This window comes from Cheilinus undulatus, linkage group 6, assembly GCF_018320785.1.
Source record: "Cheilinus undulatus linkage group 6, ASM1832078v1, whole genome shotgun sequence".
NCBI classification, from domain to species: Eukaryota; Metazoa; Chordata; class Actinopteri; order Labriformes; family Labridae; genus Cheilinus; species Cheilinus undulatus.
This window is the reverse complement of record NC_054870.1, coordinates 10775574-10802751: the sequence shown is the minus strand read 5'-3', so window position 1 is coordinate 10802751 and position 27178 is coordinate 10775574. Positions and strand designations below refer to the sequence as shown.

Genomic DNA, 27178 nt, shown 5'->3' with positions numbered 1-27178 from the left:
CAACAAAATCTTTTCTTATTTAGCTCTTTAAAAACTTAAGATTTCAAATACCATTCACTTGCTAACGAACAGAGACACAAAAGAGGAGGAAAACTGAAGAGAGAGCAGGTAGAGCGGCAAATTTCCACATCTGTTTACAAATCAACTAGTCGCTTGCAATATTGTTACTAAAAACGAGATTTAAATTTGTGTAACTTCTAATTAAAGCTCAGCTTGTTGAGCTCACACTCACCCAAGCACACACCTGCATCTGCACGTTACTGCTATCAATGGACCGCTTATGTGGCTGCAGCATGAGTGTGCACTAAACAAGGTGCTGCTGATAGCTTAAATGCACTAACTGAAGACCCACCTAGTGTTATTTCTATCTGTGACTAATAGCATTGCCTGTAGTCTGAGCAAGCAGAACACACACAGACTCTGCTTGACAGTGCTCATTTGTAAATGCTGAGGGTGATTTATAACCTTGCAATACAGATGGATTCACCAGAATCCTGTCTGTCATCAGGCGAATCCATCTTGCAAAGCTCCAATCTGCACTTAAAGATGGATCTGGCCAATCAGTGTCATCTGAGAAGTATAAGGCGGTACCTTCAGATGGGTTAAGTTGTGAAGCAATTGGTAATGGCTGCCACCAGTGTTACAATTACCTTTGATTTAGCTTTTAAAAAGCAGCAGTTTTATCACAACTACACCACATTTCTTTACAGAATAATGAGTAAAGGGAAACACTGAAAGCTTTTCATGACAGAAAAGATGCTTTCACTCTTCTCTCATCGGCCTCTGCATGGGTTTGTGAATGTTTACGGTGGTGTTCAGTTATACTGTAAGCTGGTGTATAGAATAGCTGCTACCACTGAAGCAATAAACTCGGACATAGCTGTAGAACTGGAAGTTTTATCAGAGTTGGAATGCATTTCTTTTTTTAAAACAAGAGCAAAGGGTCACATTGTAATCTTCTCTGGAAGAGATTTTTTTGCTCTCCTTAACTGGCCTTGGCATAAGTTTTATCCACATCATCTTCCACCTTTTAAATATAAATTTAATTATAAATAATAATGTGAACTTTATGAAAAGTTCTGGCCTTCCCAAATGCTCTCCATGGGAAGTTTCCCAGAAAAATGTGAAATATATCAATGCATTCGACAAACATAAGTGATAATTATAATAGATTAGTCAAGGAAGTGAGAAACATGCAGCTCTGGTTTCCATCAAACAACATGTAGGTGGCAGCATGGCTACTTTAGTTCATGTGACACGTCCTGCTCGTGACTATGGCACAAACATGTGCACATTATGATTGCAGTTGTAAAACAACCCCATGAAAAACAAAGTTACATCACCCATTGATGATATCCCTCCCTCCCTTTACTCCCTTTTGAACCAATAATAATTGATCTAGATATTAAAAAGAGAGGATTTGCTTATATGGAATGAATTAGAGCAACATGTTGGCAGGTGAATAAAAGCTGTCTCAGTATCATGAATGTTCCAGAGAAATATATTTAAGAGGTGCCAGAAGAACCTGAGATATGAAGAGGAAAATTGTTTATGTAAGAGGCTCAGACAAATTCATCTACTGGCGCTGTGTCACAGACAAATAATAAAGAAAATGTGCCAGTAAATTAAACATATTTATGCTTTGCTGAAATAAAGTGAGTGCATATTAACCACGCAAAATCCATAATTTATTTCCTGCTTTTCATTTGGGTTGGTGGGAGGTCATGGTGGGACGGAGGGTTATGGAAATGAAGCACCAAAATCTGGGTTACAAAGGTCTAGCCAGTCTCAGATGTTTTTGTACCGATTTGATGTTGGTAGGGGATTTCAGCACCTTTCCCAAAAGCTGCACAGATATACAATACCTTTGAAAAACATTCACCCCTTTTGATGTTTTACTCTTTTATTGTTTTCATTAATCAGTTACGATCAATCTAACTTGGCTTTTTGACATTTTTAAATATAAACACCCTCTTTAATGTCAAAGTAAAAACAGATTTCTACAAAGTAATGTCAATTAAACAAAATTACGTAATGTAAAATAAGTGACTGCATAAATATTCACCCCCTTCAACTCATTATTTAGTAGATGCATAGTCGGCTGCAATCACAGCACTGAGTCTGTGTGGAGAGGTCAGGGTTGCACTGCAATTTTACTCCACTCATCCAAGCAAAACTGCTCAACCCATGACGGGAACTGAGCATGAACAGCCTTTTTCAAGTCCAGCCACGTATTCTCTATTGGATTGAGGTCTGGGCTTTGACTCAGTCACTCCAGAAAATTCAGCTTGCTGTCTTTAAACCATTTCTGTGTAGCTTCTGCTGTACACTTCAGGTCATTATCTAAATGGAAAATAAATATTTTTCCAAGCTGTAGATCTCTTGCAGACTGAGTATTTGCATTCATTTTACCCTCTGCCTTTACAAGCCTTCCAGAGCTGGCTGTCTAGAAGCATCCCCACAGCATGATGCTGCCACCACCGGCTTCACAGTGGGGATGGTGTGATTGTGGTGATGTGCAGTGTTTTGTCTCCACCAAACACCTCATCAGACCTAAGAACTTTCTTCCACTTGTCCATGTCTCCAACATGCCTTTTTTTTTTTTTTTTTTTTTTTTTTTTAAGATTTATTTTTGGGCTTTTTCATGCCTTTATTTGACAGAGGAAGGACAGTGGACAGACCCGGAAACAGGGAAGAGAGTGGGGAGAGACACGCGGCAAAGGGCCACAGGCCGGACCCGAACCCGGGCCGCCCGTGCACATGGGCAGCGCCCCAAACCACTCGACCATCTGCGCCCCCTCCAACATGCCTTTTGGCGACTCTAAGTCTAGTTGAAAGTTTATCTGAGTTTCCTCCAACAGTGGCTTTCTCTTTGACACTCTCCCACAAAGCTTTGACTGATGAAGAACCCGTGCAACAGTTGTTGAATACAGAGTCTTTCCCATCTCAGCTGCTGGAGCATGTAACTCTGTCAGAGTAGACACAGGTGTCTTACTGGTCTCTCTCACTGGTCTCCTCACTGGGCAGATTTATACATATCCACATACCTTTCATTTCTTGATCATGGATTTAACTGAGCACTGGGGGATGTTCGGCCTTGTAGATTTTATTGTATCCATTTCTTGACTTATACCTTTCAAATTTTTGTGACTTTCTTTGGAGTGTTATTTTGTCTTCATGGTGTAATGGTAGCCAGGAATACTGTTTAACCAGTGACTGGAAACACTTATCTATGCAAACACTTATTTTACCTTAAAATTTTATGTTAAATTAACATAACTTTAAAGAGACCTGTTATCATTTTGACATTATAGAGTTTGTCTTGGTATTTTTTTGTCAAAAAGCCAAATTATATTGTCCATGATGGATTTATAAAATCATTTAAAGGGTAAAAAATCCAGTGGGGTGAATACCTTTGTAAATGTCATTGCCATAGCATCAAATTCAAGTCATTTTTAAGTTATGTTCTTCCTTATGAAAGCCCTCCCTACTGTCCTGCTAGGGGTTAGTGTGAATGTGCAACTCAGGAAGATTTCAGGGCCAGCCTGTTCATGTGTGAAAATGGCTGTAGATGTACTGTTGACCCTCATCAGTCACCTGAATGAATGTCCATCGTGCCTGACCACAGCCCCAGAAAGACTTTGCACCCTTCATTCTACCTCAGCTGACCTCACTGGAACAACAAAACAATAGCCTGGAGAACAGCTGAGTGCTTCCAGCATTTTACTTGGAGAGGTAGAGCCAATTTCCAGGCTGTATATTGATGTGAGAGTAGTGAAAACTGGCTTCTCCAGCAGAGTAAACTCTTACGAGGATCTCTTTATTCCCACCATGTCCCACATTCCACCTTTTTCCCCGTGACAGAGCGACACGGCTCCAGTGATGACAGCTATTAGGACTCTGGGGAGGACAAACAAGTAAAGAGAGTTTGATTTTGGCACTCACAGTTTTTCCAGCGCAGCCAAGCCATAGAAGGAGCCGTTCCTCAGCAGGGAGATCTTGTTATTACTCAGGTTTCTGTTGGAGAGATGAGGGAGAAAAGACGCAGTGAGCATACAGAGTGTGTTAAAGGAGGTACACATTTGTAAATCTCACAAAAACAGAGCTGCAGGAAATTACTTATTCAAATGGCTGCTAAATTGTTTATCCTCTGCTTGTCAATATGCTGCCGAGAGATAAGGATTTATGCCTGATGAGATTGGAGCTGTAAATTACTCATCCCAGCCACGTCTCTGTCTTGTTTATGGCTGTTTGTGGTTCAGATGGGTAATGATCCAACACCAGCCCGGCCCTCCACTCCTCTATGTCAAAATATCGGCCTAATAGAAGCGCTTACAGAAACGCCGCTTCAGCACAATTCAATCATCCATAGCTCACATTACAACAGTAAACAAATCAATGAGACGCACCACAGGGATCTCTAAGCGACGGATTAATATTCACCACTGAGGCTGAGCCTGCTTTTAGACTTTTCACCAACACTCGACACCTTCTTTCCTTTTTTCTTTCTTTCTGTTTTTGATGAATTATCAAGGTGAGAAACTTTATATTCTTTGAGTGATGTATTTGTCTGGCAGGGAAAGAAAGCTTCCTGCACATACACCCACAAAATGCTGTCACATTATTCAACACGCTGCAAAGACCTGGCAGCTGAGCTTTCTCTCCAAGCTGCAAAGCCCAGACCTAAAAAGTGTTACGTAATCAAAATAATACACACCCATATTACATTACTATAGGTTGTCTGCAGTCACATGATCCTGTTGGCATGTGAGAGACCTATAGGAACAGAAGCAAGTAAATGTACTCTGTACACTGGAGTTAGGATCAGAACACTTCTACCTGCTTTTGTTTTCCCACAGGTTAACCATTCTACCCATGTGGCAAGACTCCTATTCCATGTGTAGTCTGATTAAAGCAGACAAGAGTCTTAAGGAGTCTTGTACTGAGCTACAAGAGGCAAGCAGTGCATTTTTAACAGCTTTTCCCCCTCATTTTGAAACACACATGCTTTTCATTGACACAGTGACACGCTATTATCCAAATAAATCTTGTGGGGTCAGCAACAGAATAGTGATGCTTCGTTGGTAAATGAGCCTGTTGTATATATGGGCAAAAACAGCTAGCTAATGTTTGAGAGCCAGGTTCCTTTTTGCAGTTTTGTCATGACTGATTAAAAAACACACATTAAAAAGCCAAACAAGTACCAAAAAAGAGCTGTTTGGAAGCCAAATGATCCAAAATCACTAAACACAGATGATGAGTGGGGCTAGATGGAATTGGCTGCAGAAACTCAAGCAAGATCAGGGTTTACCATGTCAATCTGTGTCAAACTGCGCTGAACCAAACCAGATCGCTTGGTGGAAATGGACCACATGTGAGTGCTGTCTGACTCTGCTCTGCCAGACTTGAGAGGGAGGTTTATAACTCATGTCTGCCCCTGTTTTCTTTGAGCTTTTGAATCTTTTTTGCCACTGCTCTCAGGACTCAAAACTACCCCTACAGTTGGCACACACTTGAAAAGAACAAAATTATGGCATTTTTGAAGTGCTTCCTCACGAGGAAATCCTTTCCTTCCACCATCTTAAGTTATTTGCTGTGACATGACATCATCTGCAAACAACCTTTACCTGTCAGTAATGTTAAAAGAAAAATTCTCCACCACTTAAATTTGGGAGTAATCTACTTAAAATACTTACATCTGAGAATGGAGCCTGCATCACAACATAAACTAAATTGATCATTTTTGACAACATTTCAGAACCCTAAGAATAAGATATAATGCAATGATGCCATTCAAACAAATACTAACAGATTTTTTAGGGAATACGAAAACTATATGTTTTAACAGCAATTCTGCACTGGACAAGTTTATAAAACGTTAATTTAAATGGCCATTTGAATTAATTTGTAAACTAATGACAAATATACTCCTGCTGCTGTCTTCACATACACGTCCAGCTGTGTCATGAGTCTTATTTGTAATTAGGGTTGTTCCAATTCTGATACTACTATCAGAAATACATCTGATACACTGCTTAACACATGACAGGAAGTTACAGAGTTTATCAGAAGTTAAATAATGTTCTGAGTCAAATATGGGTTGAAAATAATTTTTACTACTCTGCAGTCAGTCCAGAAAGTTCACACCAGTATCGGATCAGAACTCAGTATCGGCCGATACCCAACACCTCTGTATCGGAATCTTATCGGGAAGGAAAGAATGGTATCAGAACAAAGATATTAACCTTTACATGATATCAATAATTGGAGGATAGACAGGAGGCTACAAAAGAGAGCTAAGGCCAAATACAATATGCATTGACGCCACTTTCCAAGCGGTACAACTGCTCAGCCGGGCTGAGTGGCGAAACGGCTTTCTGCTTTGTGGGGAACAGATGAAAATGTATGAAAGTGTCTTGGTGTTTCAGTTTAGTGAGCGACTGTGTTAACTGGTGACTTTCAGCTGATTGCACCCATAGACGTAGCAACAGTAGCTGCTGTAATATCTTTTTGCATGCCTCTTTTTTTGTTGTCATCATAATTCATTCTGTATAATCCATTACTACATCATTAGATATGTCTTTGATCAAATTTAAACTAGCATAATTGCAGCCACAGATCAGCAGCCAATAGGGTCACTCATTAAACCATAACGTTGTACTCATTTCCCTTAGGTTTGCAGGTTTCTACATCATCTTCAGAAGTGCAAAGATGGTCAAATGTGGAAGTCCGGTCTACATTTTTTTCTTCAGAAACTTCTGCCATGGTCCCTGCTGCTGCTGCATTAACTCAGTCACATCTTCTCTGAATCCACACTGCTCCTATCAGTCAAACATATTCTGCATCTCATGCCTGTGCCGCTTTAATATTTGAGAACTCACACAGCAGGAATGCCAAATGAACACAGGGAGTGTGGCAGCCATCATGCATTGATGTGTGTATGTCTGTTCACAACAGACTAGTGATGAAATTGAAATTCTCCTGGCCGGATAGACAAAGTATGTTAAAATTTAAGAAAAGAAAACAAACATAAAAAACACAAACCAGCAGGAGGTGTAGCAACAAAAAAATCTCACACACCACAGGACACCCAGTCAGGCTTTGTGTTATGTTTGAAATCCCACAGTGACTTGTTAGCCTGCATAAGGCCAGTGTTACCTGCTGCTCAGGTGTAAGAGATGTTTCAGACATAAGATCAAGTCAACTCATCCAGCCGGAAAATAACTTTCACTGTTTGTCCTGTAAAACTGGACTCACTAAAACAGAGCACCTGGGAGGTAGTTACTGCAGGAGACAGTGTTAAACCATGACAGAGGGTGGTAAAGAGAGCCACAGGAGGATCAAAACATGTTTGTGCAGTTTGAGAAGAGAAGATAACTGTGTGCAAGTCCTTTCAAAATGGAACATATGATGAAAAACACACTTTTTAAGTTGTTTAGTGCATACATTTGGATATGTGGAGTATCCACCAACCTGTAGAATTTGAAGTAAGTTAACCCATCCCTTTTGATGTGCACAGCCTTTGTTTGAAAAAAAAATCTGATGCTCTGCTCAGAATCTTTTCTCCTTGTGAAGTTCCAATGAGTCAGTGTAGTATGTGTCCCTTATCTAGTATCTCCACCCACAGCTTCTGTGCTAAACTTCTGCAAAGGTCCACAGTTTTTGTCTCGTTAACTTAGGAGCTTCTCCAACAATGTGGACCAGGAGAGCCCGTCACAGAAGCTGCTGATGCTAGCTCTGAAGACCAACATATGAAAGTAACTAAACTGGAGCTTCTGAAAAGAAGCTGCCACATCCAGTGATCGCTGGACTTGGTTGAGTCATTTTGTCCATGCATCCAGGGATGACCCTTGCAAAAGTGTGACCCTAAGCAGATTCTGGTATGTCACAAAAATGATCATTGCTTTAAATGATCATATTCCTTGGTGCAGTAACAAAGATCCATCCATCCATTTTCCATACTGCTTATCCCATTGGAGGATGTAAGGAGCCTATCCCAGCTGTCATTGGGCGAGAGGCAACTTACACCATGGACTGGTCGTGGTAAAAAAGATGGTAACAATAATTTCCATCCTTCTTTCATTTCCAAATGATAGTCATCTCTTCCTCAATATTAAAGTAACATTAACCAGTTGATCTTTTTTCGGATTGAAATGCATTTTTGTCCAAATGATGCATAGATTTGTCCATCCATCCATCCATCTTCTACCACTTATCCCATTGGGGGTCACAGGGGGCCTGGAGCCTATCCCAGCTGTCATTGGACGTGAGTCAGGGTACACCCTGGACTGGTCACCAGTCAATCACAGGGCTGACAGATAAAGACAGACAACCAGGCATGCCCCCACTCACACCTACAGCCAATTAAAGGTCACTAATTAGCCTAAGAGCATGTCTTTGGTGGTGGGAGGAAGCCAGAGTACCTGGAGAGAACCCATGCATGCACATGGAGAACATGCAAACTCTGCATAGAAAGGCCATGACCGAGAAGTGAACCAGGAACCTTACTGTTGTGAGGCAACATCGCTAAACCCCTGAGCCGCTGTGCAGCCCAGCACTGACTTGTTGACATTTTAAATCCAAAGTTGTGGCCTCCTGGATCGCCCTTTGTTCGGGCCAAGCACCAGATATTTACCACATTTGGCTCAGACCATGCATCAACAGAAGTCAACTGCAAATGTGTTAATGGAAGTCTGCTGTCTACAGCCAAGTTCTCTTGACAATACCAGCAGTGCTTAACATGGGGCCCCTGGATTAACACCTTTAAGGTGCAAATCCAAGGGACTAGCCAGCCAGACAAACTTTAAATATTTTAACATGGCATGTGTTTAATGGGCCAAAAAGAATAGGCAAAAATACTTTTCAGTTATCTGTAAACTTAGAGCAAAGCAGACTGATATGGCATGGTAGTTGGGGCATTAGGCGGCACCCTGCTTATGCCAGTTTCAGGGGAACCTGTGTAGTATTGAAATAATAAATCTAAAAGTTGAGATCATGAAATACATCTTTGCATTTGTTTGATTCCTAAATCGAAAGACTGACAAAAATTGTTTCACATTGCTAATGCTAACTGCTTTGAAATGCAAAATACTTAAATTGATATGAAGAATGTGAACATTTGAGAAGAAAAAAACTCCCAAACTGTTTGTGTGTTTTGTTGTTTAAAGGTCCTCTTTTATAAAACCCACTCAGATCTTGTTTTTTTCCTCTCCTCACAGACACAAACACAGAATCCTTCACAGCTCCGTAAGCTCAATAGGACACACCGCTCATGATTTATATTCCGTTTATTCTACAGCCCACTTTCACATCATTTTAAATACACCTTGGACGGCCTTTCTGGATTTCATATCTGCTGAAATATTGATCTCTGCAGCCAGCTCTTAAATCATCGTCTGCAGGCAGGGCGGCTCTGTGACTGTGCCGCTGTGGCTGTGTGCATGTTCATGTCACCTCCTGGCAGAAGCCCTTCTTTGCATGTGCAATGTTGTGTATCTCCTGTCAGCATATAAACCACACACACACTAGCGCAAGGTCAGATCCGTCCGTTTCTCCTCCACCACCTCCTTTAACAAGGTTTCAGGGAGTGATTGGCCTGGTTTAGGTGGAAGAGGTAATTGGGATGTGTCACCGCTCTCCTCTGTGACGACAGAGAGCTCGTTATGGCTGCAGGAAACGTATTCTCAATCCTAGCTCTAGGATTAAGCAGTGGGCTCCCACAATGCATCATGCTGAACGGGCAGATTGCTGGCCAAACTGTTGGGGGAGGAGAGTAGAATGTGGGCACTGAAATGTCACAGTGAAGATTCTCAGACTGCACTGTGTCAAAAAAATATATGATTAATTTGGTCATAATATTAAAGGGTAACTTAAGCTCAGCGTTTCAGCTGAGATAGTGGAAGTGGAAAAAAATGCCTCCAGAATGTCATGGTGGGGATGGGGAGGGGGAACGGCAATACCACTCACTCATTCATGCTGCTGTATCACATAGTCAATGCAACACAACCCCACATTTACATAGATAAGTTTAGTCAGGTTATTTATTCATAAACAATGACTTAAGAAGCAGCAACAACACTTTTATGTCAAGAATGTCATTTGAAGTTGGGGACATCTCTCATCCAGTCTTCTGGACACCATGGCCATTACGATCCAGAGCTACATCAGCGATTATTGAACTATTAGGACAGGGAGTGAGTGCTGACACAGCCAATGTCGAGGACATGAAAGGGATGGGGGTGGATGAGGGACATCTCTGAATGGTAGACCAATGCACCTTGGAGGATTTGAATGTTTAAAGGTCAACAGTGTGGTTCTCACTGGAAGTGAAATCCCATTAGCTGATTTCACCATGATGTCAAGGTGGCTTACCACAAGCTACCTGAGAGAGATATGATGGTATTTGCTCCTGTAGAAGACACATGTTTGCATATTATCAAGCTCATTGTAAAAGACATGGCTTATTTGTGATGTCTGGGAAAAGAACTTCACTATCCACAATCCAAGAGTGTTGCTGTCTCTCATTGGTAAAGGCCAGCTGTTACTAACAAAATGTTTACCATCCCCACAATTGTAGCTGTTGACTACTACCACTGAAGTAGATCATTGTTTCTTTTACTAGAAAAAAATCCAGCTAAAATTTTTAATCATTAGAGATGCAACGTATTGTTAATTTTGCAGTATCACAGTGACAGAAGCGTCTCAGCACCATTAAGGGCATTAGGGGTCGATTCATATTTCTATTCATAGGCGATGATACGATTCGCTGACGATTCATTGAAATACAGAGCGATTCAATTTGGTACAATCTGTTTATAGAATCAAAATAACTTTTTGCTTTAATAAGAATTAGAAAATAGGGAAAACAAGATAATTTCATAATAATCTAAGTTCATTTGAGCTTATTCAGAAAAGAGACCTAGGTTGTTTTCACACCTGACAGTCCGGGGGACTCGGTCCGTTTTAAGAAAAAGACACTGCAACATTGTTGCAGACACTGCTCTTGGTCAAACGGACAAAACCGTCTGAAGACCTACAACCTCTGCCTGGGCACTGTGGTCCCAAACAAACAGCGACAAAGAAGAAAAGAAGGCGTAAAAGAAGATGAAACCAGAAATCCATCTCCTTCCATCTGCCTTTTTTCACATAAACAATGAAAAAACACAGAATTTATGCTGTTTTTGCTGTTGCATTGGGGCAGCCAGTGAGGCGGTGAGCTGTTCAGCATGTCTTACTTTGCATGAGACGAATAAATCAGCACCAACTATGACATGTTGCTATGGCTACACATACGCCAAGCAAGGTACGGAAGTGTATTTGAGTGTATTAAATAACATATAAATCCATAAATCATTAGGCTTGATGCCACTTCCTGCCTTTGGGTCACAAGTTGGTCCGCTTTGCTTTCACACCTCAAACGAACCACGCCCTAAATGCCAGGCCTCCTGTGCAAACATTGTGAAATTATGTTTCAGAAAGTTTTCATCACACATAAGCCAATGCTCGGTGAAGTCCTCTCTGTTTGATCAGTGGTCAGTGGTCTGAGACGTATTGATTTTGTCACCAAATCAATCGCTCCGGTTAACAGATTACAATTGTAAACCCTGATAACTGAGGACTCCGCCGAGTTTGAACTCAGAAAATTGTTTACTGTTGGAGTCTGTTTGTGCTACGTTTGGTGTTAGCATCTTAGCAAAACTTAGCTCTACAGTCTCAACAGGTGAGATTTATGTGCTGCCGTAGTTCTAAATTGATTTTCTCCAAAGCGTACAGACAGACATTTTGAAAGTCATCCTTACTTCATATTAAGTCCACATAACTTAGTGGACATAACAGCAGAGCCTCAGTGAACCAATCTCTAATGTTAAAACCGGCCCAAAGAACGGTACATGCCTCATATTTACTGATCTTGGGCTCTGCTTATCGATTTGGTTAATTAACGGGCCGTTAACATTAAGATCGGTCAACCAGTCCATATTGGGTTATCTTTACACCACTAATGGACATGTGACTTAAATTGTTGTTTTGGGAGGTTTTGATACTGCAACTAATATTGTACCAATGGCTTGTTACCAAGATATTCTCCTACTGTGACATTTGGATATGCTACATCCCTATAAATGATTCAAAATATAGCCAAAAGTCCATGTACACTGTGAAGGAAGCTTGCTTAGCTATCATTTGTTAGGTGTTGTTAGAACAGCTATAACTTTTTCATGCAGGGCCAGGTAGGTTTGGATTGCTTTTTTCCCTTAATAAATAAAAGATGTCGAGAAGTCTTTGGACTGTGGGAGAAAACCAGAGTACCCATAGGGAAGCAACACATACACATGTGGAACACAAAAACTTCAAACAGAAAAGCCCTGTCAGCAATAACCACCATGCAGCTCTTTTCTAGCACAAATTGTAGAATTCAGGTACTTTGAACTCAATGGTGGAGATCTGGGCCAAAATTAATTATAACAAGGTGTGGATGGTCTTGCTAGTAGGTCATGCCTCGTGTGTGCATGCACCCACATTCAGGTCCAGCCTTTGGCTCCTTTCTTGAATGTCATTCCCCACTCTGTGATCCCTGTTTCCAACACTTTCCACTGTCTACTTCTATCAATAAAGTCATAAAAAGCAAAAATAAATACATTTCAAAAGAATTTGATTAAGAACACAACCAAATTCATGTGCACATGACTTCAGGGAATTAGAGTGGTCTAGGATCTAGTTTCTCTTCAAAAGTATTTCTGGAGGATAAAGAAGTTCAGGAATCATAATCCTTACTGCATGTCCACCACTATATTTTTCTCCTAAATTAAACAACCTTGCTTCTGCATATTCTTTGGGGAAAGTACCCATCTCTCCAAAGAGTGATAACAGTTGTCTTGGCAGGAAAAGCAGGATGGAAAATAGGAAGTCCCCTCTAAGCTAAAGGCCAGGACAGACACAAACAGAAGTGTCAGCAAATGTGTCAACATCCAAGATTGTATTTACATTCAGGTCAGCCTCAAAACAAACTTCTGACAAAATTAAACGGCAGGTATACATGGTTAAAATGACATCTGGTCAAAAGTGGAAATAAGTTCGAAAGTGATGAAGTAGTACGAGTAAGAGTATGCATTTAAGAGATGAATGTTTGAATGATACCTCCTTCTGAAGTTACCTTTCAAGCCCATAAACCCAGTTAACAATGAAAAGGTGGAAGATTTATCACCTGAACTTACAGTAAATTAAGCACTTCTTCATACAGAGGTACTGGTCGTTTAAATCAACAAATTATTTAAGGCTGAATTGTGTGGCTTTAAGCTTTTATTTCGATTTGCATGTCTAATTGTGTCTAAACGAACTTTCTTGATGCTTCCAGTGACTTGAAAATGAGGGAGTAGAGGGATGTAGTGCAAGAGACCAATCTGGTCTCTAGACCATAGACCAATCTTGGTTGTTCCTTTTCATGGGCAAACCAGGCACGCCAAAATGGTAGTGTACATAGAATCGGCATCAAGCTTGCACACCTGGAGCCTGGGTTTGCCCACTCCGTAGCCACAGTGATGGCATCCTGGGTCTTGCAGCCCATCAGTCCACATAGTTGGGCTGGGGAGCCAACAGAGACCACATGGTAAGGGATGTAGTATCGGCCTATCAGTCTAGCTCACATAAATAGAGCCTACAGGCCTTTTCAAAGTGTTAGTGCTGTTTGGGTTTGTGTTAGCCACTAAGGTTCATGTAGTAGGTTATTCACTTTATTAGGTACACATAGGGGTGTGATTGGGATTTGGTGTTTTACTCACTGAGTACTTATCCAGTCATAGTAGACTTAGCACAAGAAGAAAAGAAATCTGTGCTTGGTAGTTTATTTCTGTGTTGTAATAATGCTTCTTGGCTATAAATCTTTTACTGTTGGAAAGCCTTTTTATTTCTCTTTTAAATGGTGGCACATTTGTAAGGAACATGCATTTGTGGGATGAGCAGTAGAGCTGAGTATGTGGATTGCACACATAAAAAACTGACTCTTGTTTTTAGCCCCTGGTACCTGATGGTGCTCTCAATGCAGAGAGATATCAAAGTGAGATTCTGCAACTAGTGGCAATTATACATCTCCATAGTCTAGGACCTAACTCTATCTTCCAACATGACAACGCTCAACACCACAGAGTGGGGTTTATCAGAGGCTATCAAGGAAGGAGGATGGACCAGCCTCCCAGTAGTCCTGACCTCAACCCTACTGAACATTTGTAGGATCAGCTTAGGCGTGCTTTTCGTGCCAGACTGGGCAACGTAACCACAATGGCTGACTTGTGACAAATGTTTGTTGAAGAATGGGATGCCATCCCACAGCAGTGTGTGACCAGGCTGGCGACCAGCATGAGGAGGAGGTGCCAGGCCGTTGTGGTTGTATATTGTTATATCACACGCTACTGAGCCTCCTCTTTGCCGATATGTCTTGTTACTTCGGACTTCTATCAACCAATCAGCCAAACAAGAGCCAACGGCAGCATAAGCTGTTTTGCATTGGCAGAGGGGATTTGGCAATTTTTACATACTCAGCTCTGTTGCTCATCCCACAAATGCATGATCCTTACAAATGTGGCACCATTTAAAAGCAACATATAAACAATCTACCAACACAGATTTCCTTACTTTTTGTGCTTGCCTTACCATGACTTTTTTTGACACCAACTACAGTATTCTGTTTCAGCCCCTGTTCATCAGTCCCCTTAGTGACAGTGGATCTAACAAGTCACACTAAAGTCATCTGAGACTTCTGTTACCACAGGTTTGTAAACCAGAAAGTAAAACAGATTTATCTGTGGTTAAATCCCAGTTGACATGCTGAAAAGATGTTGAAATAACTACATCATGTGGATTCCAAAAGTGCAAATTCAGAAATCCTCTAGTCTCAACAAGAACCAGAAAAAAAAAAAAAAAAAAACAGTTTCAGAAGTTTTGTTTTCAAGTGGACTTTGGATGAACCGTGGCCCATGCAATCTCAAGATATCAAAATAGATTCTTGCTGCTAGGTGTTTGTCAGTGTCAATATAGTTTCATGAAAAAATTCAACCTGCATGAAACCAAAATGGCATTATTAGGGATTCCTGTCACCTGTTACATATTTGTTGGCTTTTTGAGTTCTTCTACTGATTGATTACCTGGGCGCTGGGTATCACCAGTACTGACCTCTTAACAGTGTTGGATTTATAACCTATATTCTTTCCTGTAAATAAGAGACAAGGAATCAGTTACATGAAGCATCTGGTTTTCCAAAGTCTGTAAAGCAAAACAAATACTTATAAAGTGACTAAAAGTCTGTGTCTACAGCTGCCATTTTTAAGTGCTTCGAGCAGGCTCTTTTCAGGTTACAAAACTTGAGTTCTGACTTCCTTAGTCGTATCTGTAAGGTCTGCTTTCCATGCACTGGTATTTCCTTTATTGAATATCACAAAGAAACCATAATAACTCAAGGTGCTGTCTCAAGCCGTGATAGTCACTCCCCTGCGTCACTTTGCCCTCACTTTGAACGTCACAGAGGCATAAAAGAGGGATGAGGTGATGCCCGCTCTGTCACATCTTCAGAGTAGCAGTAACAAAGGCGTAACAGAGGTGAAAACAGGATCAGCAGAGCCAGCGGGGGAGCAAAGCTGTATGCATGCACGTCTGGCAGTGTGGAGTGCTACGTGGAGCTCCTGCTGTGTCGTGCCCTCTTGTTGTCCCACAAAGCTGTAATGCAGTGTAAAATGACAGGCTGGGCCATGAAAAATCCCAGCATTGTGGGATCAATAACAATGTCTCAAGGCGTAAAGACCGCAGAGCATTGTTATGGTGCTGTCATGAAAATTCACTGTAAAAACATCTAATGTAGGAGAGGAATCCTATCCTGGCTCTAGTCCTGACTCTGTACCTTCAAACAGACCAGTCAGAGTTATGTTGATAGAGCTGATATGAGGAATCCTTTGATAGAGCTGATATGAGGAATCCTTCCCCTTCTTAATTTTGATTAGTCAGTTGCATGCTGTATACCACTTGCAAAAGCATATGTCACCCTCTGCTGTCACAGTGAACTGTCAATGACAGCAAGCTGCATGAGATGCTAAGAATAACACTTTGCATACACACACAAAGCAGCTGACGCGGTAAACTCCCACATTATCCATGGCTTACATGTTGCTTTATCCCCCAGTGTCTTGCCCTTGAGTACACTGATCAAAAATTTCCTTAAATTCAGCTGAAGCTGAGTTGCTAATGTGTAATATGTAGTATTAATGAAAATCATTTTTACTATGATGCATGGTAACGTGTCACTCACGGCCCTGTTGCAGATTCTGGGTGAAAAACTGACCATTTTTTATACAGGAAGAAAAAAAATGACCAAAACATGGCACCAGCTTTTACACCCATTTACTCTGCTGATAAATGTTCTCATACATTCATGTAGAGATAATGAAGAGTGCTGTCAGACAAAATATCTATGTGATAACAAACTCTATCTGATTCATAGTGCTCCAGACCATCACTGATGAGCTTCTTGGTTTGTTGCTACACAGCTGACAGCTAGTTTACATCCTGTCACACCAGATAGACTGTTTCATATAGCCATTGCATTGATATTTCACATTAATCTGGGAAAGCTTGCCATCAAGGCATTTGGGAAGGCAGGAGTTTTTTTTTTAAATGCTGGGAAGGTGATTGGGTAAAACGTCCTGTCTGTCATATTCATCATGGGCCAATCAGAGTGACAAAACATGTGACATAATAGCATGCATGCGCAGCTCTCCAACAAACCTACCGGTAAACTCTACCATAGTTTAGGAACTGTAGATCATGATGTGGATTAACTGCCGTGGCCAGTCGGGAGAAGGGCGAAAACATCTTCTTTGCCAAGAGCTTACAGTGTGGCTCTTTGTTCTTGTTTTCATAAAGAAATATGGTCCAGTTCAGATTAAACTTCCACTATACCAATGCTACAGCAGAGCTGACCACTCCACCAGCTCCCAACGTATATACAGACCCACACTACACCCCCCCCCACCCCCTTCCCCTGTAACTCTTGCAAACTCAGCAGGTCAGCAGAAGGGAAACGATGCATAAAAAGCTTTCAGTTCTAATTCTTGCTCTTTACTGTATGACAAAATGTGGTCCAGTTGTGATCAAAATGCTGCTATACTCCACCAAGCTAACTGCAAGTAACATGGAAGTTGCTTTGGGCTCGCAGTACAACTAGGCCCCGCCCATAGCTACCGCCTCGTTCTCCTCGAATGATGAGAATTGGTCCGACAGCGTCTGGTTAGCCACAAGCGTTGCAGATGAGAGCTTTGCAAGGTGGATTTGCCTTATGACAGACATGGAGTCTGGCCAATCAGCTTTGTAAGGTTAGCTAGTTTTGTCTCCCTATTTTGTTAGAATTCATTTTAACCAATGCCTCCTGAAACACCAGTAATGCATTATTTGTATGTAGTTGTAAAAGTTGTTGATGTAATGAGCATGTCAGCCATGCTATGTTGGCAACACCTAATAAAATGTAACAGGCTACCAGAAAACTGATGACAATGACTGTACACAAATGGGACCCTGTAAACTAAGAATATAATAGAACTGAATTGTAAAGCTCTGCCTCAAGGATTGGCCGTTAAATTGGGCCCTTATTAGCTATACCAAACCAAGCTACTGGGCCAGGATCAGACTGATGTCAACTACCAGGATCAGACTGATGGATCCCTGCACATTTACATATATAATTTGATTATATCTGCATCTCTTGGTTTTAAGTTTTCATACATTCTACCCAAAAAAACTCTTCTTAATCAAATATATCAACAGAAATATACATGATTCTGGCATGCAAAGGAGTCAAAACGTCCACATGCCTGCTGTGTCCTGTTACAGCTGCTACTGTTTAAAGCCTCTTCAAGGCAGGGTTAAAGACAGACTCCAACATGTGGGAGCCTTTAAATTTCAACTTTCTCTCTCACAAATCAATCAGACTACCTCAGCTTTGTGGGGATGGACTGCAGGATTTACAGGCAGACATTTAGTGAGGCAAAAGAGTACAGCAACAATTCATATGGATTTTTATTGTTGTTGATCCAGACATCAATATCCTGCTGGGTCTCTGTCAGTTTAGATTCATCTTGACACAAAGCTCTCTGAGAGCAGAAAATTGCAGCAGATATAAGCCAGCGTGGAGTCAGCTGGACATGGTGAGAAACTATTCGGGTCAATTTCACAATATTTCACACACAGATTTATTGAAACATAACAAAAGCCCCGTAAGAGTTTCAGTTTCAGAAGCCAAGTAGAGTTTTTTCTTTCATTTTTCAGGTCGGCTCTATAAAACAGTATTGTAAAACTGAGCTGATGCAGTTTTTCATAACAGGCCGCTACAGGAGATCGTTGTTTGCATTATACTGTTTAATAGATATAAAACTTTAACAGCAAGAGCAGTTGTTCTTTTACTGCAGAAATCTAGTTTTCTCTTCTTTTACAGCTGTATACCACACACTCATTGCTGATGCTGCTACATCACAATATCTGCAGAATGTTTATATGGGTCTGGATCGTCAGCATCGGAAAGTTGACCTGTTGCATGCTTTGGTGTACAGACATGACTTTGTAACATTTCTTACTACAGTGGACAGGGGAAGCCCTAGTGTCAACATTAGGCAGTTTGAATATGCTGCAATAAACATGGATGTCAGGGGATGATTCCCAATTACCATAGATTCCCAGGTTCCATAAAATTCCTGTGCAAAAGGAGCTTAGGTTTTGCTATAGACCAGTGGTTCTCAACTGGTGGTTCGGGACCCAAAAGTGGATCGCGAAGCTCTTTCTAGTGGGTAGTGAAAGTATACCAGAGAAAAAAAATGGGATAAAAACTCTACTACGGAAGCCCTAAGTGGACATATAATAATTGCATACATGTATTTTTTTTTAGTTGTCCTATGATTAAGAGTAAAATTCAGTATTTTGCTCAAAATTTCTACCTATTTGTCTCCCTTTTGTGGGAAATAAAGCTGGTCTACCCAGGATAACAAGGACATTTTGTGAGAAGTGACCAAACTTCCATTTGATTAGATTTTCTAGCATGTTTGTTTTGTCCCGTCTCTTAGTTTTTCTATTTAGAGTCCAAACATCAACATTTTTTGCTTGTGTTCTTATGTCTTCATGGTGCAATGGTAGCCAAGAAAACTGATTAACCAGTGACCAACATGGAATAAATGAAGATATATATATATTTTTTTAATTTGGGTCATTATTGCTTTAACAGAGGAGCTGGTGGATCCTAATGCCTTACCATTTGAGAGCCACTGCTATAGACCTCTTGTGACAATCATGACATGCAGGGATCTGACTGTGAAAACATTTTCAACAAGAAAAGCACTCGGAGAGCGCAGACCTCCACCATTAGCCCTATCTCCCAATAGTGAAGAATCCTTTAAAAAATTCCTGGATCCGTGTTCATGTGCCCCCCACCATGGCATTTGCTGATTACTCCCTTCCCCAGTGCACTATAAAAACTAATTCAGGGTACCTTTAGTCATTACTTAAATAAATATATTGTTGTGAAATAAAAAATCAAGTTCTGAGTTACTGTTAGACTTTTTACTTGTAAATGTTATTTTATTGAGCTTGGATGACACACAAATCATGTCTATTGATTCAATATACTATCGTCGACTTGTCAGAGTTTAAAATTTTCAGTTAATCATAAAACAATTTGATTTTAAGTTCTGCTAATGTAAAATACAATTTGATGACGTGTAAATGGCCCACAGTCTCCCCCCATCCCGCATGCGCGAGCGGGCATGTGACCACGCGACCACATGGTGAGCACAGCCGAAGCTCATTGAAGCGTTGCGGTGAATGGTAAGTAATTTTATGCTTAATTATGCATATTTGCATTCGCTCAGGAGTCTGTTGATGATAGCCTACTGTAACCGAATACCGAAATCTGGAAGTCCTTGCTCTGAAATTTGAGCCGTGTTGGTAGTGCAGTCTGTGTGCCGAGGTAAAGTTAGCTAGTAGCTGATGCCTGTCACTTGAGTAGGCTTATGCGAGAGTTATAGTTTACTTTCGGTAGGTGACTAACAAACTGGCGCACAAATAGGTTGTGTGTTGGCGACTTATCTTTAGTATTTCTTCTTATCTGAATCATAGTCTAATCTAGGGTTACCAACCGTCCCTTAAAACACCGAATTGTCCCGTAATTGGAAACTAAAATACGCGGTCCTTTGCTCCGTTTTTCCGTGATGGAGCGGCACCGTCACTAACAGCAGGCAGCGCACACATAGACACATAAAACTTCTCCCGTTCATTTCGGCGTTTCATTAACCCGGTGAACATGCCAATATCCCTCTTTCCCTCTCCGTTCAGAGTTTCTAAGGGTGCACACTTTGAAGCTCTAAAACACTGTTTAAACAGTTTTCATTCAGTTCACAAACGGCCCAACAGACACATCTGGAGGGGCACAGAATACTGATGTATGGAGGCCAAAAAAGGCCAAGTGACTGACCATATTTAATCTTTTTGTTTTAAATAATTTGTCAGGATTAGGTTGTTAGGTTGTTTAAGTGGGTTAAGGACACGCCTGATAAAATGTTTAAATCATTCCTTTACATTTTTTTTTAAGGATAGTTGCTTTAAAATGTCATATTTCAGGAATATAACAGTTTTTGTAAAATTATGTGATGTCCTACGCCCAGTATGCCCTAGCAATGTCTCACCCAGCTTTAATGATGTATCAAATGGCCAACTGACTCATTCTTTCAGGTTTTACATTACTATACATGACATAATTGATTAAAAAGAAAACTGTTAAGGGTGGATAATTAAGATATATGGTATTCTGGGGTGTTAAAAACAACAATGTACACCGAACAGAACCGAAAACCGTGACCACAAAACCGTGATAACATCTGAACCGTGGATTTTGTGAACCGTTCCATCCCTAATAGATACATATATATGTATGTATGTATGTGTGTGTGTGTGTGTGTGTATATACATGTACATATACGTATATATATATATATAAATAATTTGTTATGGTTAGCTTGTTAGAAAAAAAAAATCCCCCATGGGGGATCAATAAAAGAATATTCCATTCTATTCTTAGGTTGGTTAGCTGAGTGAAGAAAATGCCTGATTTAATGTTTGAATTATGTTTAATTACCCGGATCTCTCCCCGGATCTCAGTGCTTGTTTTCAACAGAAACACTCTGACAGCCTGCTCTCATTTGTCTGTTAAAATTTATTTTAAAGAACCATATTTCATTTGTAAGGGTAAATAAATTAATAATGATGTTAAGACAGTTAATGTGATAAATAATTAGTTAAAAAGAAGACTGTACATTTCATTTGAATGTTTGATTTGAAGTGATAAGTACACAGGTTAATTTATAAGAAAATTGATGCTTTACATTGTATTAGAAAGGACAGTAATGGTAATTAAGTTCATTTTAATGTTTTGAAAGGTAAATTATATGCACGTTTAAAAGAGAAATATATTTACTCAATTTACTTATACTTAATTTTTTTCCCTACTTAGGTCTTCAGCCACCTTCCCGTGTGCCTTGCAAGGACAAAAAGCTCTAGCCTTCATCTTCTCCTAGTACCCTGGTGCTGTGAACTTAAGGGATTCAAGTTGAGACGTGGTCAGCCTCTCTGGACAAACTAGACATCAACTTCTTCCCCTGAGGTAAGGAGCATTCTGAGTCCATCTACAATTAGTGACGATGACACAGCTGAAACTTATTTAGTCACTATATTGAAGACTCACAAGTGAAATTGAAAATACTGTCTGGTGTGTGTGTAGGCGAGCCTTTCTGCAGTGATCCAGTATCGTGGTGTTGTGGATCAAGGGGTTCGAGTTAAGATGTGATAGCCTCCTGAAGAAAGCCGTGAAGAAGTACCAGGTGAGACAGAAACATTTACACTTTAGTCTTGTAACTCAGATCTACAGATCTACAAGTAAATCAGTTGTGTTCACACACACTCCTCCTCGAATCATTTTACTTAATGTATCTCCCTACTCAGGTCTTCAGTCACTTTGCTGTGTGCCTAGCAAGGACAAAAAAACTCAAGCCTTTATCTTCTCCTGGTATCCTGGTGTTGTGGACCAAGGGGTTCAAGTTGAGACGTGGTCATCCTCCTGAAGTGAGTGTGAAGAAGTTTGGAGTGAGACAGAAACACCAATATGGATTGGCCTTGCAAAATCTGCAAATTTGCGACCCCTACTAAGGACGAGTTGTTGAAACATTATAGGTTACGTCATATCCCCAGTGGGCAACCTCTGCCATGTCCTTACCTGGATTGTTTTTGTTTATTTAAATCATGGGGTAGCCTGAAATCACATATATCAAGGAAACACTCAACTCACTCAACAAGAGTGAGAACCTCTGAAATACTCAGTTTCTGTTGCCAGTTCTGTAATGTAGGCACATGCTCCACCGAAAAAGAGTATTTTGAACACCTTCGTCAACATTTGAAAAAGCAAGAAACAGTCACCTGTGTTTTCAAAAATTGCAATTTCAAAACAAATATCTATGGAACCTTTGCTTCACATAGAAATCGCAAGCATACTCCCCACTCATTAGATGAGTTCAAAGACGATGTGATAAAGAGGTATGAAAACCCTTCACACGCAGATCAGTGCAGTGATGGGGTTAATCAGGAGGGTGAGCAGTCTGATATTGATGAGATAAGAGATGATGATGTAAGAGAACTGCCAAAGTTGATTGAAAGAAGCTTGGCTCATTTAATGTTGAAATTAGAGAGTTCCTTTCATGTACCCAACCAATGCATTGATGAGCTTGTAGAGGAGTTGCATTTTATTTCTCATTCAGCCTCTGCTCCCATCATGAAAGACATTTTACAGTCTTGTTTGAAGAGACACAACTGTGAAATTGATGAAGCCATTGTGTCGGAAATGGTGAGCGACATTTGTGATGCTAACCCCATTAGCTCTGCCCTCCGTGATGGTGGTCCTCTTTCCTCTGCCTTCAAAAGAAGAAAGTATTTTAACGAACACTTTTCTGTCGTTGAACCTATTGAGTATGTTCTTAGTAGAGAGAGCAGCTTCCAGTATGTCCCCATTCTAAAGTCATTACTTCAGGTTTTAAGCAAGAAAGACATACAGGACCTGATCTTGAGTGAGACAAAAGCTCAGAGAACTGTGTACAAGTCATTTCATGACGGCACCTTTTACAGAACCAATGAGCTGTTCTCAGGAAGTGACCTTACCATTGCTCTCAATCTCTATGTGGATGACTTTGAGATATGCAATCCTCTTGGTACATCCAGGAAAAAACACAAAATCACAGCAGTGTATTGGGTGTTAGCTGATGTCCCCTCATTGCTCAGATCTGAACTAAACTCAATCTTCTTAGCAATTCTGTGCAAGGCTGAGGATGTGAAGAGATTTGGTTACAGTGCTGTGTTGGAGCCACTCCTCAAAGATCTTGTGGTCTTAGAGGAGGAAGGACTGTATGTTCCAGCATTGGACAGAACAGTCAAAGGCACAGTGTTTAGTGTGGTTGCAGACAATCTTGGTGCCCATTCTTTGGGGGGATTTGTTGAGAGCTTTTCCAGTTCATACATCTGCAGATTTTGTCTCGGTGAAAAGTCACAGTTTCAAGGTGGAGAAGTAAGAACAGGCGCATTTCCACCCAGAATGAAAGAACAACACGCACTGCATATTCAGGCTGTACAGGAGAATGATAGTTTGGTGCATGTGTATGGAGTGAAGAGACAGTGTGCACTAACAGCAAAACTGAAATATTTTGATGTTTTGTCTGGGTATCCGCCTGATGTGTTGCATGATCTCTTTGAAGGTATAGTGCCCCTAGAAATCGCACTGTGCCTCAGAGTGTTCATTCAGAATAAATACTTCACTCTTGAAGAGCTGAACAAATGCATCAAAGAGTTCCCCTATAAATGGTCAGACAAAACCGATGCACCACAGCCTGTCCCTGTGAACTTTTCCACACGGAAAAGTGTGGGTGGCAATGCCCACGAGAACTGGACTTTGCTGCGACTCCTGCCACTCATGGTTGGATTGAAAATCCCTGAAGGTGACCCAGCATGGGAAGTGCTTCTTGTGCTCAGAGACATTGTTGAGCTTGTTGTAAACCAAGTCCACACAGAGGAGACCATTTGCTTCCTGGACAGTAAGATATCTGAGAATAAACACAGGTTTCTCATGGTTTTCCCAGAGCAACACCTCATCCCAAAACACCATTTCCTGGAACATTATCCAGAACTGATCAGGGCTTATGGTCCTCTGGTGTCACTGTGGACAATGCGGTTTGAGGCAAAGCACAGCTTTTTTAAGCGTGTTGTCAGACACACTCGTAGCTTTAGAAATATTCTGCTGTCACTCGCCATGAAGCACCAGTTGTTGCTTGCTTATAACCAACATGATTCCAGAGCTGTCAGACCTCTACTACAGGCTACAACACTGTCTACAGTGGATGTTAGTGTGCTGAGAGATGATATCCAAGAAGCACTGCAGGCTAAGTTTCCTGGTGAGACATGTGTCCAGATAGCCAAAAGTGTGTGTTACAGGGGCACCAAGTACATCAGTGGAATGATCTTGGCTCATGGTTCCACTGGTGGTTTGCCAGATTTTGGGGAGTTGATCCAAATTGTGGTTGTGAAGGGCAGCGTTGGATTCATTGTGAAAGGTGTGGCTGCTTGGTCAGTTGAGCATCTGAGGAGCTATGTGCTTGAGAAAAACGGTCCTGTGAAAGTCATAGAGCCAGCTGAGCTTACAGACATGTTCTCCTTAATATCTTACATCTTTGGTGGTACAAGCATTATGACTCTAAAGCGCAGCATTTATGTTCAATAGATGGTGCCCATAGTCTGTGGAGATTTTTCAGATGAAATGATACAAACTTGCATATCGCAATCTTCCTATTGTGTTCAGACTTGACATATACAGTAAAAGTGTTCCTGATTTCCATACCTAGAAGTTAAATAGAATATGCTCTTAACATTATTCACCATTTACCTGTTACTATAAATTACTGTAACATGTCAAACATTTTGTCTACAGGTTGCATAATGTCATGTCCGGCTCAACTCCGAGTAATCCTTGCGGATCATGATGTCCGTAAAGCTGTACTACCATCTGGAATCCCTGAGACAGTGGACGACCTTCACTCAGTCATTCGTGATACATTTTCCATTGCCAGAGACTTCAGTCTTCACTATAAAGATGTTGATTTTGGTGAGTTTTTCACCCTTTTTTCTACAACTGACCTCAAGGATAAGGACACAATCAAAGTTGTGTTTCTTCAGGACCAGGAGCCTGCAATAACTTTAACTTTAACTGATGTGACCGACACTGATGTGACCAACACTGATGTGACCAACGTGACTGATCAGTCTTGTGAGGAGGACCAAGTTGATGACACCACATCTGTGTCAACCGTTGACACACTGATTCTCTCTTCTGAAGATAGTCCAGGCCACCGTTCCCAGCGCTGGCCTACTCAGTTTCCAATTCCCAAATTTTCTGGCCTCACTGAGATCCAAATTCAGTCAGGCAATGAGTGCTTCAAAAAATGTGGAACTCTTCTCTCTACAAAAGATATCATTCCACTACTCCCAGACATCCTTGGAAAACTAGCGGAGGCTATTTATGAGTACACTGCTTATCCATCTAGTCTGCAGATCAGTGAGGTTGCAGAGGCCCTCACTCAAAAGCATCCCTGCCTCAAAGAACCAGGGTCCTTTAATGGGTCCTATGGATGGGCACAGCGCCTAAAATATAAGATGAACAATTTCAGAAGCAAACTTAGAGGTCTCGGCTGCCCTGAAGTTGAAGTGAACTCACTCAAGAGAAAACAAACACATGACAAGTATCCGGCAAAGAATCTGAAAAAACCAAAGAAGGCTGAAGTTAACTACCTTCCCCCTCATGCTCAAGGTGAATCTACTGCAAGTCTGGAAAAAGAGAGGGTGGAGCTCCTATGAAATGATGAAAAGGGACAACTCCAAGGTGGTAGCTCAGAAAATGGCCAAGACGTTCAGCCTTCGTCGGGAGGAAATAGTAAATGAGGCCCCTGCCATCAGTGACTGCATGAAGCGCTGGCCTGCGCTTTTTAGTGAAGCACAGGTGAGATTATAAAATGTTCATTAAACCATTATTTCTGTACTGTGGATTGATTCAATGTGGTTACATGTCCACAAATTGAAATTAAAGAAATAGATAATTGTAGAAATAAAATACAGAAATAGCCTTTTTCATTTCCAAAATTTACTTGCTTTTTCAACATTCAAATCTTTATTTCTGCATTTATTTATTTGTTTGTTTGTTTTTACTTATGTCACGTTTGGTTCTCATACTGGTGTGCCCTGCAGATAAGTGAAGAGTTCAAGAGGATAACAACAGTTAGCCTTGAATCGACCTTTCTGGCCAAGCTTGACCAATGCACCCCGAAATTGATGGCCTTGACCCAATCAAAAGGAGGAGCTGCAGGCATGAAGATAAGGCGCATTAAGGACATGCTCCTTGAGGTATAATGAATAACTTTAATATGAATAGACCTTTATTTTAAATGAATGTTTCTGCTCCCTGTTTCATGTTATCATGATTTGGGTGACACTTGCATTTGTTTTTTTTTTTATCTATTTTTTTCCATGAATCAGGACAACACAGTTGAAAAGCGGAGAGAAATTGCCATTCGCTGCCTCATAGTCTATCTTGGAGAGAAGGAGGAGGACCTTTTCAAACGGTACAGCGTAAGTAATTGAGAACGTTTTTAATTTTAAATTTTGTTTGAACTGCTTGTCTCTGTAGCCTTCCTACGCGGAGGTATGTCCGTTTCAATCCCGTGCACCAGCCTCCTGTGGGCTAGGCGTTGAAGTTCATGGTCACCCTGCATTCCCTTATGCAAATCACCCTGAAGAGCTTGAGCCATGTATGTTATACATCCTCAGGGTTCCCACGCATCCTGGAAACCCTGGAAAACCTGGAAAATGATTGACCAATTTTCCAGTCATGGCAAACTTATAAAAATTGAGAAAAAAAGGTCAAATGTCTTGGAAACGGTTAGGTTACCCTGGAAAATCATTTTTCCTTTCCCTGCCTTGTAGGTAAATGGAGGATGGATACAGAATGATTTTTCTTAATTATAAAGAGGATAAAAATGATAAGAAGATGATTTAAAAAAAGGATACAGAGGTAAAAAAA

The 27178-nt window shown here is 40.8% G+C and overlaps 1 protein-coding gene and 1 long non-coding RNA gene across 3 annotated transcripts in view; one reads left to right on the top strand and one right to left on the bottom strand.

The window, feature by feature from the left end:
* LOC121511269 (adhesion G protein-coupled receptor A3) overlaps window positions 1-27178 on the bottom strand; it is a 450943-nt gene that overhangs the window by 397789 nt on the left and 25976 nt on the right. For both annotated transcript variants that reach the window (XM_041789870.1, XM_041789871.1), the window contains exon 2: window positions 3946-4017. In XM_041789870.1, coding sequence (XP_041645804.1) covers window positions 3946-4017 — 72 coding nt within the window. The remainder of the gene's footprint in view (window positions 1-3945; window positions 4018-27178) is intronic.
* LOC121511270 lies at window positions 21622-22057 on the top strand. The gene is made up of 3 exons (XR_005992029.1): window positions 21622-21676; window positions 21794-21893; window positions 22015-22057. It is a non-coding gene; the product is annotated as an uncharacterized LOC121511270 (long non-coding RNA).